Consider the following 21,750-nt stretch of genomic DNA (forward strand, 5'->3'; position numbering starts at 1 on the left):
GATTGAAGAAGTCATCAATTTGCATTTTGGAAATAACTCATTGATGAAGCTTGAGCGTGACTTCGTTTTTTTTTGCCTCAACAGCTGCAGCGCAGAAAAATGAGGAGAACAAAGAGCGAGAGTGTGAACTTGTGCGGTGACCTATTTGCGGATTTCATAGCGGGCGTTGCTCACTTGAGTGTTTGTTCTTTGCCTTGATCGCATTGGTCGGTCGGAGGAAACGAGGTTAGGAACACTCCCGGTGAAAGTTGAACCACGATCGGAGACCCAGAGAACAATATATTGTACGTGTCTTTCTCCATTCTCTCCTGCGTCTCTCGTTCGCCTTTCATCTCGGCTCGGATCATTCTCACGGAGACTTTTTAAGAGGTTCGTCGCTTGGCGGTGATGATTTTCCATTCAATTCATTCGCCCGCACATTCGACAGTTACGCGATCTTGAAGATGTAGGTATGCTTACTGGAGCGCATTCCCTAGTCACGAAAATCGACTCAAACCACCAGACCATACCGCGCTCTGCTGCTGTGGGCATGCTTGGCATGCACAGTTGTACACACCAACTGCTCATTTGGTAATAGCTTTTCACTCAGATGTTGAAATTTATTTTTCTTTAAAGTCATTGATAGATTAGCATCATAGTTTACTATAGATATGCGAAGATTAGGTAAAGCTTAAAATTTGAATCAACACTAACCAATTTAATACTTAAATTCCGAGATGTGCAGTGAGCATTTCTCACCTCATTTTTACAACGCAAAAACCAAAACAGTTTACTACTAGCATTAAAATCTACTTTTTTTTACATATCTATAACAAGCTTACACTCTATTCTATCTACTGCTTCAAAAAGAACTATGTTCCGTCAACTGTGTGCAAAGTTATTAGCAAATGAGCAGTTCGTAACCAAAACTGTGTATGCCAAGCATGGCTGTGGGATGCTCCTCAGAATGGCAAACGCTGGAACTGATTACGATGTTTTCTTTTTTACCAGCAGTGATTTCAACGCCGTAAGCAACGAACCTCTGCGAACGGAGCAAAGATGTGTGAGAAGCCGGGGAGATAGACGTGAAGAAAGAATTACTGTTATAAAAATACTTCTTTCTCCGTTTCGTTTCCTATCTACCAACCTGTTTCGGGAGCTGAAAGCCACGGGAAGAGCGCAACCCACAGAAGAGAGCGAGCTCGAGGAAGACTTCTTGAACGTCTTACGTGTCCGGGACGATTCAGTGCTGCGCTAGATCTTGATCGGTTCGAATCGGTTTGTTTTCCAGTGGTGAGGAGGACGTACAGTCGTGAGAGTGAATTCAATCTTCCGGGGATTTGCCCTCGTCATCAAAGAGCTCGAAAGCAGAAGGGCTTTTGAGGGCGTGACACCAAAAGGGAAAAGATGCTCCCTTGATTAATCTAAAATAAGAGTGAGCAAACATTGAGTGAATTTAGTTCAGGAAAAATACTCTAACAGCGAATCGATTAACACGTTTAGCCAGTTCCTAAGAACGTGACCTACTTAAGAAAAGAAAAAAGATGATGAAGATTAACGGTAAATACCTGTGCGTGATATCGTTGGTGATATTTTCGATTAGTGGCAGTGCTTATACGACGCAGCGATCGAACCTGAGGGATGATGAGGGCAGCCCGTTCCTGGATATGGCCTCGGAATTCCTGCAGTCGCTTGGAAATCAAAATGGAGGAGGCGGTGGTGGTGGTAGTGGTGGGGGCAATGCGGCAGCTGGACTGTCCGGAATCGCTTCCATGCTGTTGCCATTGATGGCCAATGCCAACGCCGGAGGATCGGGGAAATCGAACAACGATGGTGTTGGAGCGATACTTTCCGGGATCGGGAGCCTGCTGGCCGGTGCCAATGGTGGTAATGCCGGTGGAGGTGGTGGATTTGATCCCGCTCTCATTGGCAACGTGATTCAGATGTTTGCTGGAGCAAACGAGGAACAGCAACCGCAAAAACGATCGAACAAACGCCAGAAGCGTCAGCAGAGGAGCGATGAGGGCAACCCTCTTCTGGATACGGTCCTGAACGTTGCTCAAACGTGGTTAGCCAGTCAGAACAGTGTAGATCCTGATGAGGATCAGGGACCCCAACATCCGGGAATCAATGGTGACACGATTGCCAACCTGCTGCCTCTGGCCGTTCAGGCGTTCCAATCGTTCTCCGGACCGGAAATGGAGAAGACCCAAGAGAAACACAAGGATCACTCGTGGGTTCTTCCGCCGTTCCTGGAGCACATCCACGTCATGTGGGATCAGTTCACGCAGTCGGACCTGGCCGAAGCTCTCTGGGCCAAGACCGGTCTCGATACGGTGTTCAAGGGATTTGTGGGCCGCGATGGAAAGCTGGACTACGACAGGCTGTTCGATACGCTGCAGAATCAGTCCTTCCGGAGGAGGTGGATTAAGGCCGCTACCATCTACCTGGCCGAATGGGCCAACTACATTGCCAACCCGGAGGTCTACCAGAGGTGAGTGTATGGAGCGGTGAATTCGATCGGAATTGATGTTTGGTTTGTACAGCTGATCTGCGGGGAGAAACCAGTCGGCATTAGCCATGACTCATCATCGTTTGGGGCTGATGAAATAGAAAAAAGCGAACGCTTACGTCTGACGTGTAGATCAGGGTGTGTTTTGGGGAGTTCAAATCTAGACCAACCAATTGGAAGGTTGTTTTTTTTCGATGCGAAATGGAAGCATTTATTTGAAAATTTGGACATACCACTTAACACATTTTAATGTTTACCCTCATGATTGACCTATTTTGTTTAGAAGCTTTTTTTTTCGAAAATAACCGTTCATTTCCGACTGTGTCGGTGCCTCTGTGGATTTCAGATTGATCTGATTGTACACTTCCGAACATTCTTACACCTTGCTTTCGGGATTCGGGATTAGGAACGTGTTTTGAGGCTAGGGGTGGGCTCTTCAGTCTTGGTATGGATCTAATACTTCTTATGTTTTCTTTATCCGACGTTTCGATTCATTTAGGACCATGTTCAAGAGCTCAATGATTAATGTTTTTCTGTCAAATATTCCAAAATTGTATAAGGTTTTGCACCGTTGAAAAATCGTCTTTCTAGCAAAGATGTACTGTTTCTTATGGGAATTTTTGGTGTATCGAAAGGATATTACGAAGTTCGACATGTTTCACGCACAGTCTGACGTTTGCTTACGGATTTTACCATAGGAGTCGTTGTCAACGGCAATAGTCGTTGTTTCTTTTAACCAAAGTGACCGGTTCTACCTTAGAAACCATCAAGCCTTTCAGCAGTTTATGCCTGACATACACTGCCTATAATCGAAGACAACATACCATATTGAAAATTAGCACTCGGCTCTACTGGCACTTAGTGTCTAGTGTAAGTTGTGCAACGCCAGCGCCATCAGGTTGTCAAAAAAGGTTTTTATATGGGGAAGTCGCCGTTTGTCAGTGTGCCGCAGGTGTGCCACAGGTGTGCCGATTGTGCCGGTCATAGAGCAAGCTGCGATTTTTTGTAAAATATCCATCCCGGCAACCCGGTATTTCTGACACCTTGAATGTTTTGGTTGGAAGTCGCAAGGATAAATCGGATAAATTTTGGTGTTTTGTGTTCATAGGATAGTAAAAGTCCCGTGTTTTAGGGTTTTATAATGCTCTCAAAGGCAGACCAGAAGCCTAGCCTTTCGTGATGTGAAAAGCAGCGGTCTATCAGCACCCGGAAAGAGTTGGAACCGGTGGGGAACATTGTTGGAGACCGACTGGATGATGAATATGACTTATGTAGTTTGTTTTGTGTGAGTTGCAGCATTATTTGAAATAAGGGTACTAATGGGGTCTGATTAACTACCTCTTTCTCTTGAGCCCACTCTAGAACCTACTTTTCGTATTTAGATCTATAAGCGAACCAAGAAGTTAACTGCTGGTCTCAGTTCCTCTGGTGTATTCAACTAGAGGATGTTCCTGAATATACAGTAGACTGATGCAAAATTTGACTTTTTCGCTCCACAGTGCTTAAATGGTTTCAAATCGGGTCCTGATTAGCCTCCCAAAGTTACAACTCATTTGGTTAGAAACAGGCTTCGCACAAGCCATTTGAAGTTTACATGTAAATGACTATGGGATATCTCAACTTTTTGTTCATTATCATCTAGTCTTTTTCCATATTGAGCTGCGAAACAGTTCGATAGCCATTCTTATAGAAAATTTTCTCATCTACAACTTTGCTCAAGATCGTTTCTATGTAAAACGAGACAGGAAAAAGTTATTAATTATTTAAGAGATTGGTAAACTTATGACATGATCAAGCAGCTGCTCTGTAGGCAACACTGCATTTTGCAGTGTGACATAGTAGCCATGATTTTTGTGTCCTATTCAACGCCCAAGAAACACCAATGTTGCCTGCTGAGCAGTTGATTGAGCATGATCATAAGACATCAGCGCATTGAACCATTGATAACTTTCGATCCTTGCATTTAATCAAAAGCAAAGTTATAGCTGGGAAAATTTCCTACAAGTACAGTTGAAAGCTTTCGAAGCAGACCGATATGGTGAATTATTAGATAGACATGATCAAAAATCTTGGTTTTACCATAGTAATTCCCATACAAACTTCAAATCGTTTGTGCCATCTCAGTTTCTCACCAAATGGGTTCAAATTTTGAGAGGTTAGTCAGGATCCGATTTAAAATCGTATTAGTATTAGGGAGCGAAAATTTCAAATTTTGCATCACTCCAATATACAGTCAAACAGCACGTAATGTTGTGCACAACTTCAATGACAGTTTTCCAGCAGTGCTCCCATTTTATTTACAACAATCCAATGCCTACGAGATTGTGCCGAAGGTATGCCGATGGATGTGCCCAAGCTGTGCCAAATCTAATTTCAGCACAAAGTGCTGATGACCCCTTGGCTTAAGCACAGTTGGCGAAATGGACGAGACCCATGCAACAGTGGCCACTTTAGTTGGTAATTAATTCACTAGATGGCACCAAAGTACAAATGATGTTATTCAAGTGATAACTCAGTATCAAGACCAGATTGAAGTTTCATACCTTCAGCAAACTTGTTCAAATGGACGATACCCGTTCAGTAGTGAACAACTTAGGTAGCCAGAGTACAAATACAATTCTTCTGGTGATGACTCACCATCGAGGCCAGATAGAAGTATCTTGTCTGTAGCAAAGATGTTAAAATGGTCGATACCCGTTCAGAAGTGAAAAAATTAGTAGGGAATTTACTCACTAGGTGGTATCAAAGGAGAAATAACGTTCTTCTAGTGATAACTGCGCATCAAGACCAGGTAGACGTTTTGTATCTTTAGCGAAGTGGCTCAACAAATTGGTCGAAATTCACAGAAAAACATTCTTTAGAATGCATTGAATGCGCTCTTGGGATTCTTCTAAATCACTCTTAGATTGGTATTCTATAAAAACACTCTTTGGGTTGGAATTATTCTGAATATCTATTGGGATTCTCTGAAATTTATGTTGGGATTCTTCGAAATGTTTCTGGGGATTATTTATAATCTCTGTCTGAATGAGATTCTCTGAGTTGCTAATATTTTCTATATTTGTTCTTTGATTCTCCAGAAACACTCTGGGAATTTGCTGGAATTGTTAATTCTGCAAAAAAAATCTATAGATTCTATAGAATTCCATATAAGACTTGTCTCCACAACTCCTCGTGTCCATAGGAATTCACTGTTATTTGTATTGTTAATTACTTTATTAGATCAGGCTCAATTGAATGAACTTTACAGAGCCGAGGTTTTTTGTTCATTATACAATACAATTAAAAAAATAAATCTTAAAACTACAGTCAAGAAGTACAATACAAAAAACAACTTAGCGGAGGATCCAATAAGCCTTCTATTATTTATATATTTATTTATTTTGTTTTTCTTCATCGGACTTAACGTGTCTAAATGAAGCCTGATGGGGAAAAGCCTAGAAAATGCGTAAAAACCCCATATCTTTTCGAAATACATGAATCACAATAATACAATAAATTACAACGAACATTAATCAAGTCTATAGCATAAAAAAAATTATCCTCCTATGGCATAGAGTTGTCCGTGAATCAGGTAGAAGTCCTTGTCATGCAGTTGAACCGGAAACAAAAAATAAACAGGTAGCACAATCCTTCATGTGTACATTAAATGGACAGCTACTCACCTTCTCAGGAGTCTGCGTTGAATACGGTGACTAAAGGTTTCCGCCGCACAGTTAAAGTCGAAAAACTCGTAAAACTCGTTGAAACGCCCAGACATGAACCGTACTGGGTCATGCAAGCTGTAGTTCGCAGTACGAGGTCCAAGATGCAGGAAACTCCTCGACCGAAGAACTCGTTCGGGTGCGTAGATTTCGAATTCAGCCAAGATTCCTGGAGAGTCGATATCACCAATAAGTACTTTCGCTGTGAACACGGCCTGACTAATCATCCGCCTATGTTCTAGTGTTTCAAGACCCAGGAGTTGACAATGATCTTCGTACGGCGGAAGGTTCACAGGGTCATTCCAAGGAAGCGGACGAAAGGCATACCGAACAAATTTCCTTTGAACAGATTCAATCCTCGCTATCCAAACTGCTTGATACGGGCACCATACTACCGAGTTGAATTCCAAGATCGATCGCACTAGAGAGCAGTATAGAGCTTTTAGACAAGCAGGATCGCGAAACTCGTCAGCGATCTTGAAAATGAACCCGAGTTGCCTGTTAGCTTTCGCAACGATGCCCGAGTAATTAAGCTTGAATGTTAAGGCGCAGTCCAGCGTGATTCCTAGGTCACGAACATTGTCCACACGTTGCAGAAGTTGGTGATTTATCGTATAGTTGAATGCCACTGGTTTCAGCTTGCGATGAAATGAGATAATATTACATTTTTGTACATTCAACGTGAGATAGTTTCTTGAGCACCACTCTTCGAAAGTATCGATTAGGTGCTGAAGTCGCAAGCAATCGGCGAAGCTACGAACAATCACATAGATTTTCACATCATCCGCGTAGAACGATCGGCAACCAGTTGGGAGGATCAGTTCGGCCTCATTCACAAAAATCGAGAATAGCAATGGTCCCAAGTTGCTACCTTGAGGAACACCGGAGCTGTTTGTAAAATAGTCCGATTGCTCTGATCCGATTCTAACACAAAGTTCCCGATTGGTCAGATAGGACTTGAACCAACGAGTTAAACCCGAGGATACACCGAGTTTTTCATGTTTAGCTATAGCAGTATGGAGTGGTCAACTCGGTCGAATGCAGCCTTGAGATCTGTATATACAACGTCCACCTGCGCTCCAGCTTCCATACTCCGAAGACATAAAGAAATGAACGGAGCTAGATTTGTTGAAACTGATCTCTTGGGATAAAAACCGTGTTGGTCAGGAGAAATGTAATTTCTGCAGCTAGAGAATAATGCGTCGTTGATGATGATTTCAAACACTTTAGAGCAGGCACTGAGTGATGTGATCCCTCGGTAATTTTCGACGTTTCTCTTGTCTCCTTTCTTGTAGATCGGGAACATGAATGACGATTTCCAACGCGTAGGGAACTCCCCCTGCTGTAATGAAATATTGAACAGCTTCGAAAGCGGTGTTGCAAGCTCTGAACAGCATCGCTTCATGATGCTTGAGGGGATCCCGTCAGGGCCAGCAGCATTAGAAAATTTCAGCTTCTTGATGGCGGATTCGACGAGGTCTACTGTAACCAAGGTAATCGAAAAATTGAAAGCATCACTGGGAGTGTCCCTCACCGCTTCAGCAACTTGGGACAACGAAGCCGTAGTGTCATTGAAAATGCTTTTGAAATGTTCTGCCAGAAGATTGCATTTCTCAAGGGAATTGCTGCCGATTCTATCACCCAGGTGAATTTCGACTGGTAGCCCCTCCTCGTTTCGTTTGGTATTCACGAATGACCAGAACTGCTTTGGATTAAGCCGTAAATTAGCCTGCACACGCCTTGTGTAGCTCTTGTAAAGAATGCGGTTATATGTGCGATATTCGTTGCTCGCTGTTGAAAATAATCGTTTGGTGAATGGGTTACGAGTACGACAGTATTTACGGAGGGCCTTCGATCTCAGACGCTTCAAATTCCGTAGTCGAGCATTGGACCATACGGGTTTGGGAGAGCCTCAATGGGACAGAATCAGTTATTGCCCGGCCGACGACCTCAGCGAAGTAGTTGACGGCTTCATCAATAGATGAACACGTGTCAAGGAACTGCCAATCTGCCTGGGCAAGCGAGTGACTCAGCGCGACGAAATCTGCTTTACGAAAGTCGAGCTCATGTACATCAACAGGGGGGTTATCGTAGCGAACAGGAACAGGTAGGTAGATGGAAACTTTCAACGCAGGATGATTGGTGTAGATGCCAATCAAAGGCTCTGGGGCTTCTAGGATAGAACATTCCAGTCCTGCAGCTTCGTTCTTCTTCTTCTTCTTCGCATTTCAAGCTTATTGCATATCGCATATTAGCTTATTGCGTGCTCTCAACTTAGTGTTCTAGATGCACTTCCACAGTTATTAATTGAGAGCTTTCGATGCCTGTACCATTTTTTTTTGCATTAGTATAATTGTGTGGCAAGTCCAATCATACTCTATGCCCAGGGAAGTCGAGAAATTTTCCAACCCGAAAAATTCCTAGACCGGACCGGGAATCGAACCCAGCCACCTCCAGCATGGTCTTGCTTTGTAGCTGCGCCTTTACCGACTGAGCTAAGGGAGCCCCAGCTTCGTTCGCCAGAACGATATCAAGCAGCCGAGAGTTGCTATTCAGTATCGAGTTGATTTGCGTTAAGCCATGCAGGTTGAAACCATCAAGGAGAGCACAGCATGATGCGGGCATGTTCGAGCGAAGAACATCAAGATCGTTTGCAGGAACGTTCCATGAGAGCCCAGACTGATTGTAGTCACCAAATATCAGAGCTAGGTCGTTTTGTTCTAGTCGAGAGAACACGGTACCAATCGAACTGATATGGTTTGCAATGCTGCTCGAATCAGATTTCCGGTCTGGAGGTAGATACAAAGCGCCAATGCTTATTGATCTACGAGCTTTCGTTATTTTGACCCACAGCTGCTCTAGAGAAGTGCAAACTGGAGCAGGATCGATGCAGGAGCTTAGGCGTTTGGATACCGCAATCAAGACGCCTCCCCCACGCGATTTGGTACTATTCTGGTGGTTGCGGTCGTTTCGAAATACCGTGAATAGACTGCCCAATAATTGAGATGAATTAATGCGTTCATCGAGCCAAGTTTCCGTAAGAACTATGACATCGTAGTCAGAGTCAACGGCAGTCAGGAAAAAATCATCAATTTTTGTTCGCAGGCCACGAACGTTCTGGTAATACACCAACAGGCAGTGGAACGAAGTCGGTTGGAGGTCTGCAGAATGATCGATTAGCCGAAACGAGCATGGTGGTACTCTGGAACACAGAGACGGATCAGGAGAAGAACTGTTTTCAAACAAACGCATACTTGCCTGATGTAGAAGGTTGGAAGACCCCTTCACCATTCTCAACCACAGGGCCAGAACGACTACGATGACAGGAATCAGCAAGCGCGACTGGGTTGAGTGGCTCAGGGGCTTCCTTGAGGCAACAGGCAACGCGTACTGGTCTGGGATGTTCCAAAACGTGGCGAGCAAGATCCGGTGCAGTGCTGTATGTCCCATCGGTGATGTGGGATTTGAAGCCATCGGAGTATGACGTTTCAGTCGAACCAGCCGGTTGTTGCTCTTGAGGCGGTGAGGCGCTGGAAGCAACGAACGAATCAGGAGCGGAACTGGTGATGACACGAACATACTTGCCTTGAGTTGCGGGTTGGAAGACCCCTTCTCCAAGCCCACACACAGGTCCAGGATGACTGCAGGACGATGACTGGATTAACTCGACTGTGGCGGGAGAAGAAGGGGCTTCCGTAGTGCAAACTTCAATGCGTCCCAGAGTGTTCAGGTGACAGGCGGGCGATGGATGGTTGATTACTGATAATGCGCTGGAACCAATGAACGAATCAGGAGTGGTACTGGTCGAGAAACAGATGATACTTGCCTGACGTAACAGACTGGAAGACCACCTTTTCAACTCACACACAGGGCCGGGACGACTGTAGAACGCTGGCACGAATGGCTCGACTGTGGTGAGAGAATTGGTGGCTTCCATGGTGCTAACATCGGTGCGTCCCAGAATGTTTTTTAACTTCACTATGTCTGGTATGTCTGGTCCATTGTTGGGGTGTCCGTTTTGGGTGTTTGCGCATTTGGATCCAGTTTTGCCAGCTTCGTTGGATGTTGAGATTTTTGAGCAAAAAAATTTTCGAACTCGCGGAACATGATGCCCTCGGGCCAGGTTGCAGCATCCAGTGCCTTAGTCTTCAATCTTTTGTCGACTTTGAAGGATACGAATGACAGCGTGCTGATGTCCTTTCCCTTGGGTACAAGTTTTATGACAACAGGGTTGTCATCTGTTTCCAAATTAGCTTTCACCATGGCAGAAACCGCTTCATTGGCAGCTTACGGATGAATATGAGATAAGTACAGCCAGAATTTTAGTTCTCTCTGGTCAGTACTTGTGGGAACAACAACTACATTGTCAGCTGGTTGTTTGCTACCCACCTGACATGCATCAGGAGCACGTGTTTCACCATCAACATCTCGTTGGCGTTTGGATGTCACGAGAGGACCTACTGTAGGCCACCTTTTCCTCGATGGCGTTGTCGGAGCAGTGGACTTAACGACCATCTGCTGTATTTCGTTGCGTAGCTCCGTGATAGCATTTGCTAATGAACAAATCGGCCCTGCATTGTTAGTTGGCATAGCCATTGTCCGAAAATGTGAGTTTTCGAACAGTTCCGCACATCCATCACACATCCAGAACAAGTTCTTTTTGTTGGATGTGAAATACGACAGCAAAGCGCGACTCATTCCGGCGCACGTCATGTGAAAAGTGGATCCACAGTAGCCACGACAAGTGGCGAAGTCAATACCTGTGATTGCATCTGAGCATTTGTTGCAGGTTTTTGCCATCTCGTTGAACACTCGCAAGCAGTGTATGCACAAGTGGTGAAAAACACGATTTAAATTAATTTTCGGCTCTCAGTAGACTACACGCAGAACTGTGTGGTATGGTCCGTGTGCTTTTAAGTTGTAGCAGGATGTTGAAGGCAACTTTAGTACCACGACTCAACAGCAGATGTCGCTTCGAAAGAAAAATCGGCGTGGGGAGGTGGTAGGCAGATGATATTATCGCAACACGAAAAACAAGAGGAACTTCATTTCACTTTTATATAACGAAATATCAATCTTCCGGGTCAGAAAACTGACGAGACTCCACCGGCGGAATAAAATAGAACAGGTAAACAAATGAACGAAACACGTTGGACGAATAAAAACACTATTTATACTCAATAAAACGGTTAAAAGTATCGAGCAGAAAACTGTAAACGATTGTCAACAAACAGTATTGATGTTGGGATTGAACTCAGAACGGGATTCACTTCCAGTGGTTTGCAATTATGGCGATATCGTCAAAGAGGGGCATAGCGCTTCGATCACTTATACATCTATCACGAAATTTTTGCTTGCAAGGTCGACAACAAAAGGATCGACCAAGAAAACTGCAGTTGATGAACAATGAACAATGAACATCGCACAATTTAGCTGCTATCGAGTATACAGACGATCGCGAGATATACATCGATAGGTACTACTGACTTCTGAGCTTGAGCTTGAGCTTGATTGACCGCCCACGGTTGCTACTCTGTTACTGCCAGATCAGCTGTAATTACACAGAAAACCAATAGACGATGCTTGGGACTAGCAATCATCCTCAATGTGTAAAAACTGGTGATCTTAAATTAGGCAATACCAGCGCCGGCCGCGCCCGAACACAGGTCAAGAAAGGAATGGGAAGGATTGTGTTGACATGACACTTGCTTTGATGGAAGCCGAGAACACCTCTGCACTTCCACGAGGAATCACTGGGATGTTGGATAAGAGGGTTGGGTTTGCAGCAGGGTTCGTTTTGGTAAACGATAAGCTGAATTGATGTCCTAACGATCATATAACGCGAAGGAGCATGGGACTAAACCCACGGTCTTGTGCTCAGTAAGCAAAAACGTTTGCAACTAGGCAGACGAGCACCTTTTTAATCACCGAGTTGCTGTTATTACCATGTAGTCATATAAACAAATAAAACGATTGACGAATCTTGAAGGTGTAAGGGGCTGAGATTAGACTCATGATGTTCTGCTCAGAAAGCAAAAACGGTTGCTCTAAGGCCACCGAGCCCCTCATATCACATAATACCGTTGCTCAAATTTGTGTATCCATTCAAACCCGGAACCAACGACAACAACGAGTTTCGCAAAATACACGATACACAAGCGATTTTACCATAAATCTCTTTGATATGTAAGGACCTGGGACAGCGTTTTTCTGCTCAGTAAGCAGGCCACTGTAACCGACGATCTTTCAAATCCGAAAACTAAAAACTACGAAAAAGTACTTAGGCCTTCATTAAGTTCCACTTTCACGCGACGTTCAATGACAGGGTCCTATCCAGGATTACATCTGAAAAATCCAAATCTGGCCAACGCCCACCTAAACCTGTTCTAATCCACCTGAAATTACTAACGAATGGAAGACTTTGACTACCCAGCCATGCAATAGTCTCATTCCGTGCCTTATGGCAACTTGATGATTCTATTGCGCTCATTTTTTGGCACCACCCCGGGGAGACTTGGTCCTGTACCCAATGCTTAACTTATCTCCATTCCACTCAGCTACTCGCAATTTCTTGTGATATAGTGGGCGGAATATTATTATATGAGACAATTCAATGCAGACGTCTTTCCAAATTTGGCAGATCGACAGGTAATCGGTGAGTTACCACGATAGTTGCAATTCAACAACTCGACAACGTCCCATCGTCAACGCCTGCTATGAGAATTTCCCATTGCAGACGTCAACGAAATGACGTCATCGAGCTATCGATCAACTACCCTGGTTATCGCCTGGTACCTTATAGCACGATGCTAGGAGGCGAACCGGAAGAATCGATGAGCTACCTCTCCCCCTCGATAGGTACTATTGACTTCTGACGATGAAAAGCACAGCTGCTAAGAGAATACTGTTCTTCATAATATTCTCTTAGGATACTATGGCATTGTGCATTGCATCTGCATTGGGATTCTTTGAAATCTTCCTTGGGGTTGTTTGGAGTTCCTGTCTGAAACAATTGTTTGTTATGGGCAATCATATATATTTTTGATAAAATTCGGCCAATTCTTGTAAAATTTTCAAAATAAAAAAAAAAAATTAAAAAATTGTTGCACCGAAACCAGGCATGGCAAATCATTTACATTCATTTCGTGCATTCATTTACATTCATTTAACTATAACTTTTTTCATAAGCATAATTCCATAACTCAAAACTGTATCTCTTATGCATGATGAATCAGAGCGAACAGAATACACCATTGTTTTTCAGTGAATGTAAATTAGTTCTGGCCACTCTAATTCGTCATGAATAAGATGTCTAATTATAATTCTAATAATCTAATTTAATCTAATTTAATCTAATCTAACACCAACACAGCCGGTTCTTGAAAGCATCCTGGAAAATGATTGATATACAACAACATTTTTCTTGTCTATTTGATAGATGTTTCACATCGAAGATGCATACCACATACCAAAACGGTGCAGCATTTAAGGGGCAAGATGATTCAGAAAACATTATGCCTGTTTAAATCGGAGATTTAAATACGCCCGCATAAACAATAACCATAAGAAGCGCTTAACCACCAATTCAGGTTATCATCCCAACTTTATATGGTGTGGTATTTTGTGCTCCGTACCTGTTTATTAGGGTGATGCTTCAGAATCCAATAAATGGATGAAACGTAGACATCTCGTAGCGTACGTTCCGTTTTTGGTAATTTTATGATTGCTTGGTCGTTGGAAGCATCAAAGCTAGAAAGGTTAAGTGATGCTCCATTTTCCTCTGACGGTTGGGACATGAGCACTAACTCTTATCCTAACCTTTAATGGCTTATTGCTATAGCACCATTACTCGCTTTCTGAAAAGATAAGAGGGAAAGGAAAGTAAAAGGAGAAGGACAAAGGGCAAAGGATAATATTTACTCTATGAATATAAATAATTTTTGTTTTGAAATATGCATTATACAAATTCATAACGGGGGTGGTTACTACCCGAGTCTTGTCACTATTAACAAAGCATAAAAAGTAACAAGGGCTTAAATGTGTTCGTTTGATTACTAAACATTCCTGTTCCCCTAGTTTGAATACTTTTTTTTTTAATTTATTTAAAGTAAAAAAAAAATGTTAAAAACCTCAAAATGTTTTTGCTTGATTTTTGATTTATTTTTAAATATAAAACTTATCAAAAATTCAAACTTTTGGAATGTTGAAAACTGACAAAAATCAACTAGTTAAGTTAGAACTAAAGATATTTGGGGAATTTCTGAAATCTTAGAGGCAGTTCCCGTAACTTCAGTCCAGGCTTTTGAAGCAGTTCAAAGATCTATAAGCGTGAGTTTAGCAAAATTCTGGATAGTTCCATGATGATCCCAAAAAAAAAAATCAAAAAACGGAAATTAAGATTTTCCGAGAATTTCAGGGAATTACAGAGACCTTCAGAAATATTTCAGGAACTTCACAGAAGTTCAGAGAATTTAATTAAATTTAAAGGTGTTTCCAAGAATTTCATTTATTTCAGAGCAGAATCAAGATCTTCCATAGAACTGAGAGCTTCAGGGAAGGTCCGAGAACATGAAGATGAGAGAATCAAAGGGCAGTTCAACTAATTCCAATGAAATTACTGAAACCTTAAAGAAGCTTCGAGAAATTTAGGGAATTTCCGGAAACTTCAGAAGAGCGCCGAGAGATTTTTTGGAACGCAATAAAAATTATATGAACATCCACTAAACGTAATACTGTCACGTTGTGTATATACGTAATACTGTCAAGGGTGTATATTTCAAGAATTTCAAAAAATTGCGAAAATTATGCTAAGTTGATTGGAGAACATTAACAAAGTTCCGTTAATTAAGAATAATGCGAGAACTTTTAACAAACACCGATATCTTCAAGAAATTCCAGAGCACTTCTAAGAAATTTAGATATTTGTATATTCCGTGAAGTTCCGAGTACCTAAAGTTCGATTATATAAATTCAGAACACTGCCATTAACTTATGGAAATTTGCAGCGACTTACTAGGACCTCTGTGGAATTATGGGACGTTCATAGAATATTGATCTGAACACTTCAGAAAATTTGCCGAAACATTAAACAAATTTGGAGAACTTCAGGGATGTCCAGATTAGTTCAGGAAAAATTTGTGATGAGCATGAGCATGAGCATGATTGACCGCCCGCGGTTGCTACTCTGTTATTGCCAGACCAGCTGTAGTTACACAGAGAACCAATAGACGATGCTTGGGACTAGCAATCATCCTCAAAGTGTAAAAACTGGTGATCTCAAATTAGGCAATACCAGCGCCAGCCACGCCTGAACGCAGGTCAAGAAAGGAATGGGTAGGAATGTGTTGACGTGACACTCGCTTTGATGGAAGCCGAGGAGTCCTCTGCACTTCCACGAGGAATCACAGGGATGTTGGGTAAGAGGGTTGGGTTTGCAGCAGGGTTCGTTTTGGTAAACGATAAGCTGAATTGATGTCCTAACGATCGTATAACGCGAAGGAGCTTGGGATTGAACCCACGGTCTTCTGCTCAGTAAGCAAAAACGTTTGCTACTAGGCAAACGAGCTCCTTTTTAATCATCGAGTTGCTGTTATTACCATGTAGTCATATTAACAAATAAAACGATTGACGAATCTTGATGTGGATGGGCTTGAGATTAGACTCAAGATGTTCTGCTCAGTAAGCAAAAACGGTTGCTCTAAGGCCACCGAGCCCCTCATATCACATCATACCGTTACTCAAGTTGTTATAACTATTCAAACCCGGCACCGACGACAACGAAAGGTTTAGCAAAATACACGATAAACAAGCGATCTTACCATACATTTTTAATATGAAAGGACCTGGGACCGCGTTTTTCTTCAGGGAAAATTTGTAATTTAAGAAAAAGTTCCATGAGCATTTATAAAGATTATAAAACTTATGCAAAATTGCGGAAACTTCAAGGCAATTCAATTACTTTCAGTAAAATTGCGGGTTCCTGTAAACAATACTGGGAAACTCAGTGAAATCTAGCGAACTTTAAGGAAAATCAAAAATCCTTTGGGCAGCTTTAATAACATCTGGAAAGCGGTTTGATTCCAAGAAGACTGTGGAAGCTTAAAGAAATTTCAGAAAAAAAAACATCGGCAACTGAAGATCTATTGAAACATTTCGATAAATTCATAGAAGTCAATGGAACTTAAGGATCTGAGAACTTCAGGAACTTTCATTAACATTAGAAAAAAGCGGGAGCATTTCAAAGAAGTTTCACAAGCTCCAAACATAGGGGGAGTTCATTTCCATTAGTTTCAGAAAATTATCAGGAAATTTTAAGAAGCTCTCAAATTTTCAGAGAACTTCAGAGAAATTGTTGAGGTCTTCGCAGAAGTTCAGAAGTTCTCGGAAGCTCAAACATATTTATGACAATTTAATTAAATTTAGAGCAGTACAACAAGCTTCATGAGAACTGAAAGAAACTTAAGAGAAGTTTGGAGAACTTCAGGAAAAAACAGAGAACCTCAGAGCAGTTCCGTTAACATTAGAGAAATTACATAAGTTTTAAAGAAGTTTCGAGAACTTCAGCGAATTGTTCAAACTTTAGAAAAGATCCATGATCTTTAGGAAAATTGAGGAAACTTTAGGAAGTCTGAAAAAGTTCCGGAAAGTTTAAAAATTTGATGAGAAGTACTGTGAGCATCAGGCAAGTTTCATAAACTATAAAAGAATTTCACTTCAAGGCAGTTTCGTTATCTTCAGGAACATTTTGGGAACTTTAAAGTAATTCATAAGACCTCAGAATAGTCCAGTCAACTGAGATTTCTCATTAAAATTCACTTCGAGTTCTCATCAGCATTCGCTTTATATGGATATGATAATGGTGATTATAAGAAACTACCACTCAACAACTGTGGACTGTCCTCGCTGTTCAACTTGATCAAGTTTAATAACCTCTAATTGTACTCAAGCTGCCATTCCGAGGCTCAGTAGCTTAGTTGTTACCGTTTCTTCTGAGCAGAAGGACGGGAGTTCAATCCCAGGCCCGTCCGCTTGATTGCAATTTTTCGCTATGCCACTAGATTTTAAATAAAAAATAACACCGATCGCCTCACTTACCACAGTGAAGCCTGATCTAAAAATAACACCATCCACTAACACAACTATGCTTCTCGTGGCAATTGTGGAAGAAGCAGAGGTAAACTCGGTCTCTAGTAGCAACGATTGTCGAACTAATCATCCTTCTCCTTCTTAAAGACCGTGAGGACGTGGCCGGCGTCGGTACTGATCTATAAATAGACTGAATCATTAAACGATTGACATTGACGATGGATATCTAATAAAAAAAAAACTCCATCTACACTGATAGGCAAAATAAAGTGCCCACCCCATCATTTTTTGAATTTCTCTCATTTATTTGGTTCAAATTAAAGTAAATACACTGTAGTATTTTTTATATCTTATTCTTTATATTCTTTTTAAGTTTCACTTATAGAATACCAGATAAAAAGAAGAGACTGACTCGAAGAAAAAAAAATCAAAATGGGTGTAAAAAAGAACAGTGACAAAAAAAAGTGCCCACTGCATTTTAACTCCAGAAAACATAAAATAAAGTAAAAGAATACCAGCCTAATAGTTAATGTGTCCTCCTTTGGCCTTCAGGACCAGCTGCAGGCGCTTCGGCATGCTCTCCACTAGATTCTTCAGGTGCTGTGGATCTAGTTCTTCCCAGGCGCGCTCCAGGGCTTCAAAATAGTTATTTTTATTGGTAACACCAGTTTTGTCAACCCTGGCATCGAGAATCGCCCACAAATTCTCGATGGGGTTGAGGTCCGGGCTTTGTGGAGGCCATTCCAGTGGTTTAATTCGACATGACCGGAAGAAAGACTTAGTCTTCTTGGCAGTATGCTTCGGATCGTTGTCCTGCTGGAATACGAATTTCTCCTCAAGGCCCGTCTGGATCAGCGAAACTTCCAGATTTTCCCGCAGGATGTCGATGTAGGAATCTGCCGTCATTATCCCGTCGATTTTCACCAGGCTTCCCACTCCACCCCACGAAAAGCACCCCCAGACCATCACATTTCCTCCTCCATGCTTCACCGTGCCTTGTATGTGGCGCTCCTGAAGCTCCTCACCCGATCTACACCACACACGAACCCGTCGCTTCCGGTTGAACAGTTCGAATTTTGATTCGTCCGTCAAGAGAACCGTTGTCCAGAACTCTAGGGGCTTATCAGCATGCTCCTTAGCAAACTTAAGCCGTTTGACTTTGTTTGCCTTGCTGATAAATGGGCGCTTCCGAGCAACTTTGCTGTTCAACCCCTGTGCTACGAGACGGCGACGAACAGTTCGACTGGAAACTGTTAGCTGAAGAGCCTCCTGGATCTCGCGGACAGTTACCTTCGGGTTCTTCTTCACTTCACGCATGATCTTGGTGTCCGTTCTCGCATCCGTTTTGCGCATCCTGCCTCTGCCAGGGCGATCCACCACTGATCCGAACGATTTCATTTTCTGCAGAATTTTCCCGACCGCTGTTTTGCTGATATTGTACTTCCTAGCGACAGACCGGTGCGATTCACCGTTTTGCACATCACGAACAACCAATTTTCGGATACACACGGGAATTGCTTTCGAAATCACTACGTCCTCCATTTTTTTCAACTGATTCAAATGCGATCACGTGTACAAATGCACCAGTTCCACCCGTTTGCTTCAATACATGTCAAACTTTCAAAACAAAAACAATCGAGGGGTTTTCCGATGGAAACTTATCGAAAACATACCGATTTTTGAAGTGGGCACTTTTTTTTGTCACTGTTTTCTTTTTCAATCCAAATTGATTTTCTTTTACTTCAAGTAAAACTTTATATTTTCAGTATTCCATAGGTGTAACTTTAAAAGAATAATAAAGGTAAGACATCGAAACAGACTACGGTGTGTTTATTTGAATTTGAACCAAATAAATGAGAGAAATTTCAAAAATGATGGGGTGGGCACTTTATTTTGCCTATCAGTGTATGTGGTTCTCTGTAAAATTTCACTGGTTCTGATCAGTAACGGAGTAGCAACTACGACGTGCACGGTCACATGCACATGCTCTAATTGTACTCAATGTGCCATTGTATGAAGGGCAAAAAATGGGTTGGGTAGATCCGTGGGCAACATCACCCATCCACGGGATAGTTGAGAATCGCCTTCCAACAACAGGATCAAGAAACAAGCCATCCAACAGGAGGATTCCCCAATAAGTGGGGAGAAGAGCTCGCTCTCTATTCACGAAATGTTAAAGATATGGAGTTGACATTTCCACTCTCCCCATCCATTTCGCTTCAATTGAGTGCCCTGGTGGACCCTCCTGAACCCAGCATTTAGTGGTTCGTATAATGATGGGATGAAGTTAAGTTAAGACAAAAATATAGAAACGATTTTAAATTGGTTAACTAGCCTATTGGTCCCAAGCAAATCGATTAACGTACCCCATTCTAGTCGAAATTCTAGTACTACACTATGTTTGTTTTCATTCGTTATGAAAGTTTGACAGATAAAATGAGGGGTTCATGGATTTTCCTATGTTTCGAGGGGTGCATCGATTAGCTTGGGACCGTAGAGAGTACCAGAGCTGAGCCAAAAAGTTGAGCACGTTTCTTCGGGACGGATCACATCTCTATAATTATCATGACAAGTAACGGTGACACCCGTTTGTTTATAAGAAAGGAACATAGCGAAATCTCGACCTACAATACAAAAAGGCGAATAAGCTTGTGTAATCAAAGGTGAGCTTCGGTATGCGAGATAAGGTTATTACAATTTGTTTGATCCGCCCTTCTGTATTGTTGGTCGAGCTCGAAAATCTTTGTTCTAAAACAAATCTATAGATAGAGCTGGAAGTAGTGCGTAACAGCTTTTGTAAACAATGACTTCTCTCGGAATTCAAGGCACGCCCACACAAACCAACAACCATCATGTAAAGGAAGTCTTCTAGAAATATTAAAAAAAAAGAGGAACTGCTTTCATCTTTGCCTTGGGTATAGTCGCTTCGAGATCACGGACTACGATTTGGACAACCCTGGCATCCGGTGAAGATTCGCTTCCAGAGTTGGAACTTGAAGCTTGAAGGATTTTGTAACAATCACAAAACAGGTGCTCAGGAAGTGACAGTTCAAATCACGCTACACACTAAAAATAATATCAGCATAATGCTCGATAATTCTAACACATTCAAGATTATCGATGAATAGTGGATGAAATCGGATAATATCGATAGGCGCGCGTTAATTCATAACGAATCGAATTCATCCAAAACAAATTGGAGAAAATTAAGCAAATTTGATTGAAATTCGTTAAAAGAAATGCTTACTTTCGTCCCCCTCGCATGGTGCGCAGATTAGCGGGGTTCAAATTAAAATTGGCTATATTACCGGGGGTCCAAGGTATTACAATCTCACGTCCAATAATTACGTTCTGCAAAGAAATAAAGCAAATTCCAACATTAATCGAACCACCTCTTCTTCCAGATACGTCGCCACCGGACAGATGATGGTCAACGGTTTCCTCCAGTCACAGAACTATCCCAAGCAGGCCCTGCTGGACATCAACCGGCCCAGCGAAAGTATCTCCAACCTGATCGACCACATCGCCAAGAAACACCTGCAGGTCAAGATCACCTCGGTGACCTACGTCAAACCGGCCGTCAACTACGTGAAGGATCTGCTGAAACTGGGCAAAGCCAAACAATTCCTCCAGCAGTACAACGTCACCGAAATGACTGACAAGCTGACCGATACGTTCAACCTGGAGGTAAGAACCGTCTGACGAGTGCCAATTTGCGAACGTACTCATAATAATTACGGTGCTGTTCTCCTTTCCTTTCCATTCCTGGTTTCTGTTTTTTTTCACATAGGTAATTGAACCGGTGCTGAAAGTTCATCGCGCTTACCGGCAAGCAATCCAGACGCCCCACTGTGATAAGTACATTCTGTGCGAAATCAATTCGCATGATCCGAACGAAAAGCGTGCATTGGGAGGCTTCAAACAGGGCGTGACCCGGTTCGGCAGTATGGCAGCCTCTTGGTTCATCAGTCAGGAAACCGGAACGCCTTTCTGGACGCTGTTTGCCATCATCAACGATCCGCACAACTGTCAGGTGGGTTGATTGAGAGTTATACCCGGATCAGAGTAGTTTAACCATTTTTGATTCGTAATTTCTAGGTTAAGCATCCGGTCGACTGCACGGAATTCCACGAGAACGAACACAAGGTGACCACAGAGTATCCGCACAATGAGCTGTAGAAAAACGGAAGGGTATTTTTTCAGAGTTGTTCATAAAAAAAAATGTGATTGTTACAAGAAAAAGGCAGAAAATCGGGCGATCTCGCGGGAGTTGCAAGCAACGATCGAACACGAAAAGTAAGATAACGGAAAATGGCGGAAACGTCATCGGAGCAGCGCGCATGTTTTGAAATTTACATTTGATCGTAATATGTATGACTATACGAGTAGGTGGTAAGGGAAAACGGGAAACCGAGCGCACTCGGCGCAGTTTAATTGCACAAAACAAAAAAATTGCCTTAAACCATGTCG

General features: G+C 42.4%; 1 protein-coding gene across 1 annotated transcript; it reads left to right on the forward strand.

The window, feature by feature from the left end:
- The first annotated feature begins 1,220 nt into the window (after positions 1 to 1,220).
- On the forward strand, positions 1,221 to 21,585 carry LOC135702168 (uncharacterized). The gene is made up of 4 exons (XM_065223186.1): positions 1,221 to 2,473; positions 20,685 to 20,967; positions 21,071 to 21,313; positions 21,379 to 21,585. Exons 1-4 carry the CDS (start codon positions 1,524 to 1,526, stop codon positions 21,457 to 21,459), a joined length of 1,557 nt encoding a protein of 518 aa, XP_065079258.1. The 5' UTR covers positions 1,221 to 1,523; the 3' UTR covers positions 21,460 to 21,585.
- The last annotated feature ends 165 nt before the right edge of the window (positions 21,586 to 21,750 follow it).

This window comes from Ochlerotatus camptorhynchus, unplaced genomic scaffold (assembly GCF_037179485.1).
Source record: "Ochlerotatus camptorhynchus isolate MF236.1 unplaced genomic scaffold, CSIRO-AGI_Acam_v1.1 ptg000185l, whole genome shotgun sequence".
Classification (NCBI taxonomy): Eukaryota; Metazoa; Arthropoda; class Insecta; order Diptera; family Culicidae; genus Ochlerotatus; species Ochlerotatus camptorhynchus.